Here is an 18,501-nt window from a genome sequence, read left to right on the forward strand (position 1 = left end):
CATACACACAAAAACACATTTACAGTGTCATGTGTTCGCTCCTGGCGTCTCAGAACTGTTTGTAAAGCCAGTGGTTGTCCATTTATTTATTGAAGGTTTACATTATATATTGCATATTTACAAAAGATGACAGGGCACAAACATGTATGAACATTGCATGTTACTTGTTTATTAGCCCTTGACAGTAAGGCAGTAACAAAAATAAGGAAACACATCAGATTGGATATAAGATCTTGTAAGGGGCATTAAATTGTAAAAATGTTACGAAACAAGGGAGAAGGTATTTCAACTTTATTGTCAACATTCCTCCTCTCTGTTTCCCCGTATGCCTGGCACTAATACTCTTCTGTAGATAGTATCTCCGGCTACGATATGGGGTAAAGTAAAACAACAACTGGAAAGAATCCAGCTGATATGTTCACACCAGGTGCAGAAAAGCTGTCGGTTCTGTAATTCTTTCCAGTATTTTGCCAGACGTGGAACATTTTATTATGCATTGAGTTTTCCAAGCTTTGGACTCAAAACTGTCAACACTCTTTTAATGTATACATTTGGATTATAGAGACTGAACATCTGTGTACTGCATGTGTGTGTGTATGTGTGTGAATTTCTTACCAGTCAGTGTGTACGGCCACATTGCTCACAGCACAGTAGCCTGGTTCCTGGTCATCACCACACAGGTCCACAGTCAGAGATGCAGCCTACGTAATGAGAGAAACACACACACATACATGAATGTCACGCGTGAGACTAACAGCTGTGAAGTACCACTGCCTCACTCCATTATTCCTCACTTCAGACTCTATTTTTAAAAACTATTTCTGGTAGACTGTGGCTCACATAGTTGGTTGCAGTCTCTCTGTTTCTCCCTCTTTATAATAAGTGTCATGTGGGAGTGAGTGTGTCACTGTCCCGGTTCTTCTCCAGATGTCGCTCAGCTAATTTGGCTTTCAATCCTAATTACTTAATTAATAAAAGTTTTTTAAAGGAATGATACATGCGACAGAGCCATGCTAGCTGTTTCCCCCTGCGCCCAGTCTTTGTGCTAAGCTAAGCTAGCTGGTGGTGGTAGCTTCGTATTAAGCGTGGTATCAATCTTCTTACGGAACTCTCCGCCAGAAAGCAAATAGGTATTCCCCAAAATGTTGACATATTCCTTAAAACATTGTGAAAGATCAAAGGAAAGACGACAATGCGTGTGTTAAGCCACAGGATATTGTTTGTTTTACGCCACATATGCGTGTTAAGGCTTATTTTTTGAAGTTTTGACAGCAAATGAGGACACGATTTAAAAACCCTGAAACGCATGGAGTTTGCAACATGATAGCCGGTCGACATATATTTTATTGTGTGCACATCTTCAGGACTGAAGCCATGTTTTTCCCAGATCTTCTTTTGCACGACAACATAACTCCGGGGTTCTGGTTCAACCCACTGAGGGTTACTTCGACCGCGACAATTATTTGTGTAACTAAGTCCTGTTGAGCTTTGCCCACCAAAATGGCATGTAGGCCAATTATTTTTCATCAATTCATCACAGTGGTTGATGGGAGAGTGGCATAAAGAAAATGCCATACATTACAGCAAAAACATTTCCCATTTCCCGTTAATGGTACTAAAGCTTTTGTCCAGATGTGGGTTGTTCTCCTGCTCCCTCTGTGCTCGGAGAGGGAACGACCCTACTAGGAAGAAAAGAAATGGGCTGCTGAGGAAAATGTCAGGAAAAAAGTGTGAAAGTGTTGAAAAACCGGAGCAATCACGCTCCACCTCTCCTGGATCTTAAGTAAACATGGACCACACCGGCCCGGATCTCCGACACAAATCATCCATGAGAGCACGATCCCACCAAGCGCACACACACACACACACACACACACACACACACTCTCACTCACAGTACACTTGAGTCACACTTGAGTCAGACACATTGACACGTACACAGAAGAGTAAAACACACGCGGACGCTGCGACAGAACAACCAGACTCATTTGTCTCAAACACTTTTGTGACTCTGAATCACCATAAAGAACGTCAAAACCACAAGAACATGTTATTAATGTGTCTTCCTGTGATCAAAGGCACTCCGGCCATGATTTAAATACACTGCACTCACTGTCAAGTGTGTCACAGTGTGGTGGAGAGAACATTGGGAATTGGAAATTATTGCCGAATGTAACAGGAAAAGATGAGGAGTGTGTTTTTGAAATGTGAAGAAAGCGTCGCTGGAGATCATTGATTCCCCCATGACTAATATTTGGAGGGACCATAGCATTGTTCTCTGTTGTGGTGCGGGCACTGAGTAACTGCTTTCACGCATTTGTTCTCCGCTTGTTTCTGGGAAACATAATTCAGCTAATCAAAAGCTTGATGATTAGCTGCAGGTGCTAATCAGCTGCAGTCCAAATCTGTCAAACTACATTTGCAAACCTCGAAAAGATTTTGTTGTTTGTTTCTACCCTGATTTAAAATGAACTTGCTGTGAGCTCTTGCTTGGATGTTCTCATCTGTGATCTTTCCAAACAGTCAGTTACTGTCACATGGTCGCTGTTACTGGGACACTAATTGTCATTAATCTCATTTCACCTAAATTTCATTTTATTATCCTCCTGCTGTCCCCTGTGGTATCCAGCCGTGCAGATAGTTGAGTAGATGTTGAGACTTGTACTGCCACCACAAAACATTAAAGGTGCACAGAATGATTTTTTTACAGTATTTCTTATCTTTTTGTATTTATTTGTACCTTGAGATGATAGTTCATGTCAATGTCTTGTCTGATAAATGGAAATCATTTCTATAAATAAAGCATTTTAAAAAAGGTGAATGTAACTTTCATTTACCACCAGCACCATTGAGCGTTTTAGTGTTTTTCAGCTCCTTGTTTCGGTTTTAGAACTTCACTGTTCTGAGCTCGACTCTCACTGCTCTCCTTGCAAAAAAGAGTGGATATTGGACTTACATTCATTCAGCATGACTCAAATGAATGATGATGATATCCATGTCGGCTGGATGTGTAAATTGGCAAAATCCTATCAACTTCTGTGATGTGATCGATGTCGTGTTTACAGCTTGTTGCACTGCTGCCAAGTTCATGGCCAAGAAACATTAAATCAATAAATACAGGTTTAAAACTCCACATTAAAACCAGTGATAATGTCAAACGACTTTTACATCAGTCTACATATAAACTCATTTATTATTTGATACTTTGCCAAACTGCTACGTTTGTCTGACCCTGCTGCTCTGTGAAAACTCACTGTGCCGAGGAAAACTGTTTGTCATTTATTGCGTTTGACAATTCTTTGGACGATGATTATAATTACAACTGTAACAGTATCTGTGAACTTTCTGCTCCCTCTGATTACTTGGAGCCTTCAGGATGAAGCGGTGCATGACCGTGTCTGTGGTTTCTGTCTGCTTTTGACATTGGCGAAGAATTCAGGAACTGAGAACAGACTCAAGCCTGACCAACGAAATGACCCACAGCACCTTGTGCAAACACAGTGATCAGGTTCACTTTACACCGCCTGAGGGAGCTGGCACTTGAGGTACGACATCCTCACATTTCTGTCTCATTCTTCAAGAAGCCCTTACATGACCACCTCTGCATTTTATCTATAGGGCAGACAGAATCCCACATGTGTGCTGTACTCCTTTCCATCCCGTCACTCTGCACCATCTCCAAACTGACAATTTAACGATTTTACCAGCTTCCTATGAAACTCTCGGTGCATGGTGGGAAATGACAGATTTGAAGTCCAGCAGGAGAGCTACATTATAGAAGCTTTGACAGGGCCTTGTTGGATTTTTTCCCCTCCTTTCCTTGCCACTGCATTGCTGGCAACGAGAAGCCTCTCATTCAGAGCACAGGAGACAGAGTTTCAACCTTCAGGGCCATTTTGGATCCTAGTATTGTAAATCACAACGAGCAATAAAATATAATTACAAACCATGAAAACCATAAGCTGAGCTACCCGTGGTTTGGGGGGAGTTTAATTATCATCTGATGGTGCAAAAAAGAATATAAGGCCAAATTTGGATGCAGGTTTCAGCCATAAAAGCCCAGGACGTAAATGCTATTGATAGTGCAGCACACGTTGTAAGTCCATACCATGTGTTCTTATGGCAACACATACGAACTATTAAGACACTAAATTAAAAGTTTTTAAGAATGCATGATGAAAAACTATGATAAAAATAGACGTTCTTACCATTCCAGCTCTCCTGGCAATGACTGTGTGGAACTGCCCATCCGAAACTTTCATCATGGTCATCAGTTTATAGGTTCCACTTCCCAAGTTAAAGGAGAATCGCATCCGTCCCTCGAAGATCTCCAGAGCCAGGAACTCCGCCTTGTCTCCGGTCTGGTTATCGTGGTTGTACATAAGCAGCGCGTTGCTCTTCAGGGTAGCAAACTTGATATATATGTAGTTATTGTTGGGATCCAGAGACGGAAACTCCATGTAGGAGAGCTCCTCAAAGCCATAGCTGTTAAGTTCACAGTGTTTGCCGAAAACCCCTGAGGACAAAAACAGGCCAAAAGAGGAATCAGAGAGGAAGCCAATGAATGATTCACGGTTTTGCCGTGATAAAAATATCTACAGATAAAACAGAATCTTTATCGAGCAATAGTTCTGTATTTAGTAGTAGCAGATATTAATGCTGTCGGAAGATTATGATCTTGCATTATTTAAAAAAGTTCTTAATTTTGCCCAAATTTGAGGCTTATGATGACAAAAGCAATTAAAATCATGACAAATGGAGACACAAAATGAAATGACAGTGTCCACTTTTAAATTGTGGATTATTTATAGCATGACTTTCTTTTCTTTAGGGAGATTGAACGTCTGAAACATTTTGCTCACCAGGGCTCGCTAACACCCTAAAAAGTTAACTACTATTACTTACCAAATGGACAATGACAGTAATATCCATCCACCCGATTCTGACAGGACCCGCCATTAAAACATGGGTTACACTCACAGTGATTGATGATGGAATCACACGTTTTGCCTGGGTTCACAGAACAACACAAATTAAAATGGATGGGGTGGCAGACAACACAGGAAAACCCTGAGGGGAACACAGTTCACTTTCCCCACAGGCCAAGTCATGCAGGCCTTTCATCACCTCACAGCTGAGAAATGCACTGCAAAAGATACAAAATCTGGGCTCCAACAAATCACTTTAAAGTTGTAGAGAGTCTTAAAATCCAATTTCTGTCCAAACAACCATAAAATACACAATAAGAAGATGTAATTTCATCTGTTTTAGTGAAGTTTTACTCATTCTAAACTTTGGACACAAGTGATGCTATTGTAGAATAAAAATCACTTGTCCAAGATGACATCATTTGATCCAAAACATCTTTAAACTTTCATCGGAAAAACTAAATGATCTCACTCAATTGGCAGATTATTCTCACTAAGAATAATCAGATTTCAAACTCTAATTACTTTTGGATAAGGCTGTTTTTTTTTTTTGCAGTGCAGAAAGACAGTTGCAATGTACATGAATCACTGTCACGTATATAGGCAAACATGTAAATGAATTGAAAGGTTTAACAGCATGATAAGGAATGTGACATGATAATTAAAAAATAAATGGGGCTAGACAATAAATGATCCAGATATGGCAAAATGCAAAAACATTAACAAAGACCTTCTGCAAATATACTTTAGGCTGTAAATCCTGAGACAAGTTGCTTAATGGAGATTGATTCCACTGCCAAAAACCAGACGGGGAAAACAGGAAGTTGAGAGTTCACTATGAGGCCATGCAAACTACTGTAAGTCAATAGGTGCATTTCTTCATGAGGGTCATTTATCTTGATGAAACCTAAGAGATTTGTTGTCATTTTTTATCGTCATAATAAAATGGGACAGTAATGACTTGACTCGAGGCAAATGGCCTGCTCCGGCCAGCTTTGAAAATGTCTTTCAGATGCTGCAGTCAGCGGCAGGACAACATGCAGGATTCAAATGACTGTTCTAAGTAATTCCACTTAAAATCCACTCCCATTTTTATCAAGGGTAATAACATAGTGTATCCATTACATTTCCAAACGAAAAGGCCTGATTGGATCTTTTATAAAGCTGCTCATTTATCATACAACTCAAAACTGAGCCAAATGAGAAATCCTTGATTAAAAAATCCATCTGTGTACAGTTAGATTAGGAGTGTATCTGTGTGTGGTCATAGCTGTAAGCACATGAAGGCAAACAATGAAATGTGATACTGGTGAACTGTGTTTGGAGTCTACACTCAAGTCATGACTAGGGTCAGCCTCGCATCATCCTTTTTATTAAAGCAAACATGGCAGGCTGATATGCATCACAGCTGATACCCCCCAACTCGTAATCCAAAAAACAAACTGTTTTTGGCAGCCATGCTTGACCGCTATGGCTACAACACCTCTTGGAAACATTCAGAAGCAAATATTTTCCTTGGACCCTAAGCCATGTGTGTGAGTGAGTGTCAATGTGTGCATATGTGTGTCCCCACATGTTTTTTTTCCCAAGCCTAACATGAGTGACTGTGTAGGCAGACGTAAAATGTGACTCCTGCGTGTATAGTACCTGCAAAGCCGGATTTACAGAGGCAGTTGAATCCGCCTGGGAAGTTCTGGCACAGCGCCCCGTTCTTGCAGGGATTGGAAAGGCATTCATTGACATCCCTCTCACAGGCCATCCCGGTGAAACCTTCAGGACAGGTGCAGGAGAAACCCCCCACCAGATTGTGGCAGGTGCCGCCATTGTGGCAGGGTGATGGCTGGCACTCGTTTATGTCTGTCTCACACAGAGTTCCTGTGTATCCTGGCCTGCAGCTGCAGGCATAGGGCTGCAGCGGGTGGTTGGAAACAAGGATCACTGGGACACTTTCTTCTGTCTTCATATCAGGCCCGACACTGAGACGCCTCTTGCAGCTGCCTCCATTCTGGCACGGGTTACGTGTGCATGGATCATGGTCCACCGCATCTATTTGCACCCCACTCTGTCTATATAAAATGTCTTTGATACTCTGGAAGAATGTAGCCACACCACTGGGGTTGACATATTGTCCGTGGCCTCGTTTCACAGCTGCCATTAGGAAAGTTTGATTGTTGAGTTCAAATGCTCCATAAAGCAGCACTCCGGTGCCTAGGCCTGCAAGCTGAGAGTTGGCAATACGTAGGAAGCTGAGGTAGTGGTTGGTGAGGAAGCTTTTGACTCCTTGAGAGTTGAGTCGAATTAGTATGCTGTTGTCCACTGTGGTATTTGTGAAACCCATGAAGAGGACACGGGCTGTATTGCTGACTGACCCGTGGACACCATCACTGCTACGGACGGTTAGTTCAAAAGTTCCATCTGTTGAGCGGCCTTTAGAGTTGAGGTTGCATGTTCCAGTTGGGATAGTAAACAGACCTGAGGATGGGGGAATAAGGGAGCAGTGGAACCTATCCTGAATGTCAGGGTCTTGGGGTTTGACATCTCCCAAAGAACCCCCTGGAAACATATTCCCATAGTAGTGGACAAAGATTTCCACAGACCTCGGCTCTGAAGGATTGTCATTCTGATCGTTGATTTTGATGTGAATTGTTCCTGTGGAGGACATTTGAGGCACACCAGAGTCCTTGATCACAACAGAGAGGTAGAAGTCACTAATCTGTTCCCTGTCGACCTCCCGACTGGTGGTTAACACTCCAGCTGGACTAAGACTGAAGTAGCTGTTGGCAGAGCCAGAACTGAGAAGGCTGAATAGGAAAGGGCCTTGGTTTGGCGGTAGATCTGCGTCAGATGCTGTTAACGTTGCAACTGCAATGCCAGCTCTCTGATTCTCCATTACCTCAGCATAGGCGGTTGTCAAAGTTGGACCGTTATCATTGATATCTTCTAGGTTTACAATCACTATGGTGCTTCCGGTTGCAGGAGGTGTGCCAGTATCCACAGCAAGAACTGTTAGATTATACACAGGAGTTGTTTCTCTGTCTAGCTCTGCAGCCACAGACACTTGGCCAGTCTTTGGGTTGATAGTGAAAACATTTTTATCAAATTCAGGAGCAATGGAGTATGAAAATCTGCTCCAGCTTGGGACAGAGTCTGAGTCCTCAGCACTCACAAAGGTAACCAGACCTCCAGGTGAGAGACCTTCGCTAACCTGTACATCATATAGTTCTTGGGTAAAAACAGGAGGATCGTTGGCATCAAGAATGGTGATGTTCACAAACACTTCGTCAATATCTGCCCCACGGATGCTTCCTGTGTTCTTTGCTAACACCTTCAGTGAAATCTTTTCATCTTTCTCACGGTCTAGAATACCTGTGACATAAATCTGGCCTGTTTTCTTGTTGATGCCAAAGCCTTTCTTTCTGCTCTTCCCAAAAATGAGGTAGTAAACCACTCCATCATCTCCTTGGTCTCGATCACTGGCGAACACTTCCCCGACCACTGTGCCTTTTGGAGCAGCTTCAGAGATTTCAAAGTAGTACTGTTTTGAGACAAAGCGGGGTACGTATTCATTGGCTCCCTTTAGTTGAATGTTTACATTGGCGAAGCTGCAGCGCTCTTCGTCTGGAACATTGAAGGCCTTTACTGTTAAATGGTAGACCTGCTTAGCCTCGTAATCCAAGAAGCCCTGGGTGGTGATGGTGCCCGTGTTGGGGTCAATAACAAAGAGGTCACTGTCTGATGACTGTATCACATAAGCCATGACTGCGTTAGCTCCCGAATCGCGGTCTGTGCCGTTCATTTTGACCACAGTGGTGCCACTAGGAACATTCTCCTGTACAATTGGGAAGTACTCCTCAGGATCAAACACAGGAGGGTTGTCGTTCACATCAGTCACATGCACTGTGACAGAGACATAGCTTGTTTTTGCAATCCAACCACCATCAGTGGCTGAAACTCTGAGCTCATGGTGTTGCTTCTCTTCAAAGTCCAGAGGGAGCGCTAGGGTTAAAACTCCAGTTTTACTATTAAGTGAAAACAGACCGTTGTCGTTGCCTGAAGTAATATTGTATGTGATAAGGCCATTCATTTCTTTGTCTTTGTCTCTGGCAGACAGGGTCCTTATTGCCGTTCCCACAACAAGGCTTTCAGGTACAGAAGCTGAGATTTGGCTTTGTGAGAACTCAGGTGTGTGGTGGTTTTCCTCTGTGACGGCAATTCGCATTGAGGTACGCGACGACAAAGGAGGATTTCCTCTGTCACTCGCTGTGATATCAATGAGGAACATTTTATTCATATCAGATGTAAGGGAGGAAGCAACAGTAATCCATCCACTTGTTTTATCGAGTTTGAATTTACTAGAGCTGTTTCCTCCTGTTATTAAGTACTCAACCACAGAATTAATGCCAAAGTCTTTTTTGTCATGAGCTACAACCCTAATCAGTCTCGTGCCAACCTTGACACTTTTAGTGACAGGAGTAAAGTAGCTAGGTAAATCAAACTCAGGGGGATTATCATTGCTGTCTACAATGTTTACAATTACTGTCGTCTCACTCATCAGAGGCTTGACTGCTCGGTCTGAGGCTGTGACAATGAAGCTGTGACGATTTATATTTATACTACTAGCCCCTGTCGAATTCTGATATTTCAACTGCTGCTTCACAAATATCTCTCCAGAGCTGGCGTTAATTCTGAAAAACTCCGACTGGGACCGAATGAAATAGAAGATTTTGCCGTTGAACCCCTCATCAGGATCTGTGGCGGACACCTGTGTGACCAGGGAGCCCACCTCAGTGAGCTCAGGGTAGTCCAGATAGTATGAGGGACGACTAAATCTGGGGGCATTATCGTTAATATCCGTAATAAATATAGTGACATCTGTGCTTACTGTCCAGCCAGAGTCATGGGCAGACACTTTAACAATATAATGACCTGTGTCTTCTCTATTGAGTGGCCTACTTATTGTTATGTCTCCTGTGTTTGGATTTATATTGAATGGAAGGCTGGTGTCTGTAATTGAATAACGGCTAATGGCATTTGAACCAGCGTCCTCATCTGTGGTGGTGACTCTGGTGACAGTGTAACCCACTGGGGCATTTTCAGCCACTGTAGCACTGAAGATTTTAGAAAACCTAGGAGCATTGTCATTCACATCCAGTACGTTGATTAACACTTTGACCGCTGTGTTTTTGGGTGGCAACCCCCGGTCAGTGGCTTTGACTTTCAAGGCATACTGAGCCACCTTCTCCCGGTCCAGTGGTCTGGTGGTTCGTATTTCACCAGTTGCTCTATTAATGCTGAAACTGTTCTCCTTGTTGCCGTCAATTATAGCATATTCAAGCTGTCCATTAGGCCCGCTGTCCAGATCGATAGCAGAGACTATCAGCACTCTCTGAGGTGAAAGGTTCTCCAGAATCTCAGCATGGAAGGGGTCTTTATCAAACACTGGGTGATTGTCATTCACATCCAGCACTGTTATTTCCACTTTCTCATAAGAGGAATAAGGTGGGAAGCCCTGATCTCTGGCCTCAACCCAGAGAACATACTTCTGGATGTGTTCATAATCTAGTGGATGTCTGATAGACAACTCGCCTGATAGTTGATCAATATGAAAGGCATTATCCAGGTTGCCGCTGGCGATGTAATAAGACAAAGGTCCACCCCTCATAGAGGACCCGGTCACTGTTGTAACAACGTGGTTGGTCGTCTGGCTCTCAGGGAACGTGAATGAACGCTCCTTGAGTTTGATGACAGGGAAGTTTCCTCCGGTAACAAAACGGACAGTCACAGTGGTCGTGTCCATTTTGGGGTTAGCTCCGCCGTCTTTTACCCGAACTGTAAGGGTAACTTCGGTGCTTCCAGTTAGCTTCTCATTGGCAGTGATGGCACCTCTGACGGGGTCGATCTTGAACTTCTCAGAGTTGCGCCCGATAAGGGAGTAGTGCAGCTGTGCGTTGGAACCTGAGTCCTCGTCAGTGACAGTAACAGCAAAGACCAGGGACCCTAAAGACATAAACAAGTTATTGTGTGATAACTAGTTTTTATTTTAAAGACGCTTACAATGCATACACCATATAATCATATCATGGAGAATCGTATGTTGAGAGTCTATATAATTTGAAATGAAAGAAGATAAGAAAACAGGGAGCTTTAACAATACTTTCCCGATATCATAAAGCCTTATTTCAATAGGTAATGTGTTAAATTAGTTTGAGACTAAAGTTAAATATTCATGTACTGACCTGCTGCAGTCGAGGCAGGAATATGGGTGACATACGGGTGGTGGTGGAAGCGAGGAGGGTTATCGTTGATGTCAGCCACCGTCACCGACACGGTGGCGGAGCTGGACAAGCCCTGGGGCTGCCCTCCATCTGTTGCCACAACCAGCAGCTGGTAATTGGCTCTGTCTTCTCGATCCAGCAGGGAGCTGGTGATAATCTGTCCTGTAGCCGGGTTGATGGAGAACTGGCCATGTCCTCCGGTCAGGCTGTAGCTGTAGGAAAAATAAAAGTAGGACAAGTTTCAGTGAAAGCTTAGTGGATTTGATGAGGTTAGGCAAGATAACTGATTGAATTCAATTATGTGAGTAATTTCTGATGAATATCCTGAATCAACAAAAACATACTGATTAGATGTAGATTTCACTTTTGACTATTTTTGCTCCTCCCTTCCATTCGTCTAATTCAATGTTTTCTGTCTTTGCCAATGGAAAGCTCAATTTATATTTGTGAAAACTTTGACCAGCTCTAACCAGAAGCAGAAAACTGCTTATGAGAAAGCAAAAAAAAGAAAAGGTGACTTTCTTTTACTGCACCTGCATATATTTATATGATTTTGGTGTTTCCAAAAAGTTATTACATTGTGAATGGACACTAAAAAGTATAAAATTACACATAATCACTATTTCAGTCCTTCAAAATTCTCATAATTACTTCTCACTGGCTGTTGAGCTACTTTTTTCTGCATCATGAGCACATCTTATGTTACAGTGAGGTAATTGTGTTATTACAGGTGTTTCTAATATAAATACTGACCGCCAGGTGTTACATAAGACATTCTCCTGAAATTGTTTCTACATATTGTCTGCTGCACGGCCAGTGACTGAAGGCTCTTGATCAGTAATGCGGTCTATAGAGGGCACTGTTTCAAGCTTCACAAAAGCACATTTAATAGAAAAATATGCCCAATAATGGTCACCACATTGTCCTGGCTTGACATCAGAGCAGCTAGTTAACTGATTGAAGCATCCAGCTTCAGATTCTATCAAACGCAGCCACTGTTTTCTGCTTCACTGCTCACAGAGAGCCACTGTGGTCCAGGCTGGTTGGACAACTCCAGGATCCTTTAGTGAATTTATCTTATTACATTTTATTAAATTTTATTGTGGAACGTGATATTTCTAAAATGAAAAAAATTAAAATTTGAATAGCTATAAAAAAACATCACAAACAATACAAATAAAAAACAGAAAGTTCATGCATGCAGAACACCACATAACTCTTCAGGACTGAGGGGCCACAGTTTTAGGCTTTCAAACTAATATCATGTTTCACCAGAAAGACCCAGACGTAAATGTAAACTGACAAATACATGTACACACCAGTGCATATTTTGAAAAGGCTTCTTGATAAAGCATCCCCCTCCAGAGATGGGACGACAAATTACAGAACCACGTGTGAAAACAGAGAGGATATAAAGCTTATTTGGACATCATCAACAACATAAACTGTCCACAGCTCTGAACCCCTGTCCAGAGACAAGTCCAGGTTTGGGACTTTAATATGCTGTGAGAATCAAAACTAATAACTGAAGGTTACGCGTTTTGGTCTCCGTTAAGGGCCTCGAACCCCCTGGAACCCCTGATGGGCACAACTCATACTGTCATAGGCAATTAACATCCTCATTACCATGTTTTGGGAAACTGGAGCGCACTGCGGTACCCCCAATGTGCACCCAGTGGGGTTACTGAGAAGAGAGGAGGGGTCGGACTTGAGTCAGTGTCCGGCTTGAGAGAGACAGGCCAGAGGCTTATACAAGCTCCCCCGTGGAGAGGGCTGTGAGTGTGTAAAAGCTGTCGTCCAGCTTGAGAATCGCGGCTCAAACAATGACTTTGGGTGTTAACTAAAACTCTACACTCTGCTCTTAAACTCCTGTCAACAATTGCAACATCGGCCTGGAATTTCACAAAGCTGGTGATGAGGTAAAACCTTTCACTGAAGCAGTGAGGAAAGCCAAAACCCAGTCCTGTATGGCCTGAACGGGTATTTTCACACCAGGGAATCAAAGGAAAGTAAAGCCAACCTCTTTACTAACGGTAGTTGCTGAAATTACATAGATTTCCTCTGGATTGTAAAAAATGGTTTCATTAGTCTCATGCACACAAAATACTTTATTCCTGCGTTAATCTGTCTAATAAAGTAACATTTGAAACTGTCAGAACAAATGATCAACTGTTTCCTTCAGGAGTCGCTGGAAAAAACTAATCAAACTATGAGGTCATTTCTGCAATTTGTCATTTGTGTATGATTGTCTTCTTGTTCTTCATGAAATGAAAAGAGAAATGTTTAGCTTTGTCTGTCCAGGAAATAACATGTTTTTTGTATTTGTCTTGGTAATTATTTCATTATGAGCCCCCCTTTTAAAGTAGTCCCTTGCAAACGGTGATTTTGCACCTTGAATGATCAGAATAACTAGATTAAAGATGCTTGACAGCGCAGCAGAGGCCGAGGCGGTCGTGCACCCCAGTGTCCCCAGTTTGAGCTCGGCTGGGAAAATTTGTCACATGTAGTTACACATTTCTGTCTCAAGTATCTGATGAAAGTATAAAAACTGAATATTCCAAAGACAATGTGACCAGGTCAATGGAAAGAGACAACAAAGAGATATTTTATTTTGAAGGTCAAATGTTTTCAAAAGAATAAGGAGGAAAATCCTTCTAATTAAGAACATTTAGACTGTTAGTTCCCTATAGTATAGCACAAAAGGTCCCTAGAAGTAATAATAATGATCAGAAAGTGCAAAGGCCTGATACCTTATAACGCCATTGACGCCCACATCTGCATCGGAGCTGTTGACCAACAGCACATCCGCCCCTGTCGGAGCGTTCTCCATGATGGTGGTGTGGAAGGTGGAGGAGGTGAAAACAGGAACGTTATCGTTCACGTCGTCCACCAGAACTGTCACCGTCCCCGTCCCGCTCAGAGACGGATTACCTGGAGATGAAGGAAAAAAAGGAATAAATCAGTGACAATAGCAGTTTGCTTTTCCTGCAGTGAACACAGTAACAGGAAGTGAAGGACAATCTGCCTTAATGGCCAGAAGTCATTGCACTTTCCATTCACATGACAGACCTGAACATGGAGAACTTTCTATTAATTAAGAACTCATCTTTGTGGCACAGCAAGCTGGTGAAGCGTAAAACATGTGGGCACCATTAAAACTCACTTAGACTTCAGACATATGGTGATTTATTGTATATGACTTGTCATTTGCAGCGAGATCCACACTGAACCAATTCATTCTCCTGTGAGGCTTCAGCCACAATATTCCTACTGCATTTAATGCAAGCAAATTTCTCTGGCCGCAGTTTTGGGTTTCCATCGGCCCTCCTGCCACATCAACACAGCGCAGAACACATCAAAAGGGCTCAATGTCTCTGAAACCAAATCCTTCAGGCGCCCTTCCTGGGGTCTTGGACACTCATAGATTTAATTTCCACAGCGAGGTATCTATTTTAAGGTGCATGCCACTGAGCGAGTTAGTCTGTGGAATTTGAGCGAGGAGAAGTGCTATTTTCAGCAAAAAATCCAACCGTTTTCTCCCAGAGCGGGTGACAAAACGGTGCTTGCTTGCCCCGGGGGATGGATTTAAATCAATAGCAGATGAAAATGAGCCACAATGCAGAAAAACCTGAAGAGAAAAAAGATTCAGACATCTGCTTGAGCTGGCCTTTATAATCCATCCTGAAATGGCACGCTGCACTGCCTCATATATATTCCAAACATAAACAAAAGTTCACCGTTGTTACTGAAAGTCACAATATGGGATTTGGGGACATCTTTAAAGGCTTGGAGGTATTTTGAGCTCTTAAAGATTTGCATAAGTTTACATTGTTTATAAGGAAAGACAGCACCTGAGGATTGAGAAAAGCTGAGATCTGCAAGCTGCATCAGGCACTTTTCCCACCTCTAATTTGTAGTTGTTCCCTCCTGCAGCTCTCTTCAGGAATCTATGTGAATGTGTCAAATATAATACACCCAAATAAAAACATGCTCAATCCCAAGCTTGTGTCTTCTGTGCCTGTGTGTACTCAGCTGTGGAAAACATCAGATGCTTGAACTTGCGTACCGTGGGGGCCTGGATTAATAAGAGATAATAAAAAACACTTGGATGGTGGCCATCAAAATTCTCCCTTAATGCCGAGCTGTGCAGAATCAAAACATAAGGAATCTGAGAAAAGAGGGTGTTGAAGGGTGGAGGGTCAGAAAAGAAAACTTGAGGGACACTTTGGCTCTGTTGCTCAGCCAGCGCGGATTTAATACATTTGATATAATGAATGCAACACGCTCATTACAGTTTGTGCCAATTCTTCTTGTTTGGAAGTGAGATGAATTATCTTCCCCTCAGCAGCCTCCTGGGACGACACATGAGCACCGCTGATGAAATGATAGCTTTCTGTCATACTGTCACCTAAAGATGGTAAAGGGAAAAAGGATCATGAGCATCGTCCAGAACTACTTTGCTTGTAGACACATGGAGACTTATTGTCCAGGTACTAGGTTTAGATATTAGGTATTTTAGCCGAGCTAAAGGCATCTATGGATGGCAACGTCTGCCAGTCCAACACCTTGTTTCAGACATAATCTCTCAACTCTTATTGGAGGGATTGCTATGAACTTTGGTACATACATCCATCGTCCCCACAGGATGAATCCTACTAACTTTCGTGACGCTATGACTCGTCATGATGAAGACATATTTTGGTTGGTACCAATAAAATACTGAGGAACACAGTGTCCAACCAACTGGAGGTTCCTTGAGAAAGAAATGAAATTCCCTTCAAGCTCTGTGGCTGCTGTTAAATCGCTGACACTAAACAGCGACCTCCCTGTGGGCAGAGAGGATAATTTCCTTAGGAAGATCAACAAATTTGAGCATTGTTCTGGGTTTCGGAGACCACCGCAGCTTCTTTCAGGAGGGCAGGGGATTCCTCACAAAATGAGATTTGAGATAGTTTACTGTAACATCACTTCACTGCCTGGCTTTATGATAATAAACAGACATTCGACCCTAGGCTTGTCATGCATCCAAGTTTTCTGGTCAGAACAGAAGTGGCTAACATGCGCATTCAGGATAAACACAGCTGAATTCCAGGAGCAAAATAAATGACACAAACAGAGGTAACAGTAAACAATTTCTATCCCAAAAGAGGCCCAGAAACCATTCAACACTAATCTTTAGTGAGTCATTACCAACATGAGTCATGTCCTCTGCAGTTCCAGCGAAGACTTAACTGACCCTTTTTGAAATTCCTGTTTATAACCAAATATAGGCAATGTTGAATCTTTAGGCGATTATGTATTTCCACCTTTACAAATATTTGTGATGAAGGGAATACTGCTTATAAACAAAATAATCCAAAATCATTGGCTATTTATGCAGGTGACAGCTGACGAATAATCTGGTGTCGAATGCAAAGTATTAAGAGCAGAGGAAACACAATCCCAGCCGAAAATGTAAATTGTTTTTTTTAGGTAGCATCCAGTAATGCTACCTGAATCATCAGAGGGATATTATGCAATCAAACATCCACAACATGTGGCTCAGACGTAGCAGGATTACTTAACCAACATCATACTTGATTGCGGCTGTCTAATCCACCGACGCTTGAGTCTGCGGTGTCACAAGTGCGCAACGTGATTGGATTGACATGAGTCATCATTCAGGGGGTTGCCATGGCAACAGATTAGAGCAGCTCTGGTTCCTCCTCAGCTGATCCTCTTAATTGAGGAGCGATCCAAGTCAGCAAAGTGTCTGTATCGCTTTAAATTAACCGGCGCGGAGCTGCTGCTGCCAAGCAAAGTGTGTTTGACAGTCAGCGACACACTAAGAATGTTGTTGATCAAAGATATTCTGTGCGGGCCGGTGCTGCCGGGCTGATAAGTGGCTCTGGGAGCTAAATGGCTTTACAAAAGCCATTTAGCTCCAGCTGCAGTATATTTTTCTGGACTCAAACTGCCTTCTGTTACACAGTCAGAGTGTGGTTGTTGCATTTCAATAGCATTGTTATAAACCCCACTAAGAGCGGAAGCAGGCCAAGCTACAAGGTTAGCCCAGTGTGTGTGTGTGTGTGCGTGTGCGTGTGCGTGAGTGCATGTGTGCGCGCGTTGCCCTCCTTCCAGGCGTTTCACTTTTGCACAGGATGTGATATCACAACCTGTTTACTGCCTCGGGGGAATGAACAACCTCCTCCGCTACCACCACTTGCGTGACCTTTGACCTGCATTGCGTCTGTCACCAAGCGCATCAGGGACTCTAAGGCAAAGGACACTGTTACCCCAGCTAATCCTTAGTAAGCATAGAGCAAAGACTACCCCCCACCCCCCGCCCCAACCCACCCTCCCCCTTAGTGAAGACCTAAATTGCTCTCAAATACTCCCAAAGCCCCCTGACGCTCCTCTGTGTGACCCTGAACCTGCGCTGACCCCGGCGTCGTAGACAGGCGTTGGTTCAAACGGGGCATTTTTCACATCTTTCTTAGTGTATCACTTCTTACGGCATCATGTGCCTCTGTGCAGCCTCAGGACGTGCCTTCTTAGCCTCCTGGGGCTTACTGATATCACATAACCCCTGGCAGCTGTTTCCCCAAAACCTGCTGTCCAATGTGTAAATAGTTCAGATCTATCTTGTTACATCGCGTGGGCTGACAGATTTAGTCATCAAGGGAACACTATATCTTGGTAGGTATGCAAATGTATGTAAATGACAGTTGTTTCAAATAGTTATGTTGATGGTGAGACATTCTTAAGAATCATAAGACGGCGGCTGCTAAATAACGGGGTCAACATCGCAGCCGAGTATGACGTCTGTTTCCGATTCTTAAATTTCCGTAACGTACTGGTAACAGTGAGATAAACAAACCCAGAACACTTTTTATTATGTAGAAAGTAACCTCCATCCCCTTCTTCCTTCTTTTTGGGGGGAGATTGACTCAACAGGAGAGGAATGCTCTCCAAGAGCGCTGAGAAATGCCAGCATCTCCTCCAAACTTTACTGGAATCTGGCAAAGCCCAGGAAAGAGTGTCAGGGTCAATGATTCAGACGACTGCAGCCGAGGTGTCATCTGGTGCAGGGTGGCTCAAGCCGAGTAAGTGGGGGAGGGGGGGGGGGGGGGGTGGTTTGGATATGGCGAGGAAATATGCTCAATCTGGCAAAGCACAATCTGGCCCACCGCTGTACGACAAATTACTTCATTTTGCGATGGAAAGAGCTGGTGGAAATTTGCAGTAGGAAGTCAGCTGCCTGCCGGTGGCTGCCATGCACTGTGGTGAGAAAAGTATTTTTCCATTGGCGAATCCTG

General features: G+C 43.1%; 1 protein-coding gene across 1 annotated transcript in view; it reads right to left on the reverse strand.

Moving 5' to 3' along the window:
- Nucleotides 1-18,501, reverse strand: part of fat4 (FAT atypical cadherin 4) — a 98,641-nt gene that overhangs the window by 11,286 nt on the left and 68,854 nt on the right. The window contains 6 exon segments of the mRNA XM_029441455.1: nt 616-701; nt 4,209-4,516; nt 4,906-5,010; nt 6,576-10,925; nt 11,165-11,415; nt 13,954-14,134. Coding sequence (XP_029297315.1) covers nt 616-701; nt 4,209-4,516; nt 4,906-5,010; nt 6,576-10,925; nt 11,165-11,415; nt 13,954-14,134 — 5,281 coding nt within the window.

The sequence above is a fragment of the Cottoperca gobio genome, chromosome 10 (genome assembly GCF_900634415.1).
Source record: "Cottoperca gobio chromosome 10, fCotGob3.1, whole genome shotgun sequence".
In the NCBI taxonomy this organism is placed as follows: domain Eukaryota; kingdom Metazoa; phylum Chordata; class Actinopteri; order Perciformes; family Bovichtidae; genus Cottoperca; species Cottoperca gobio.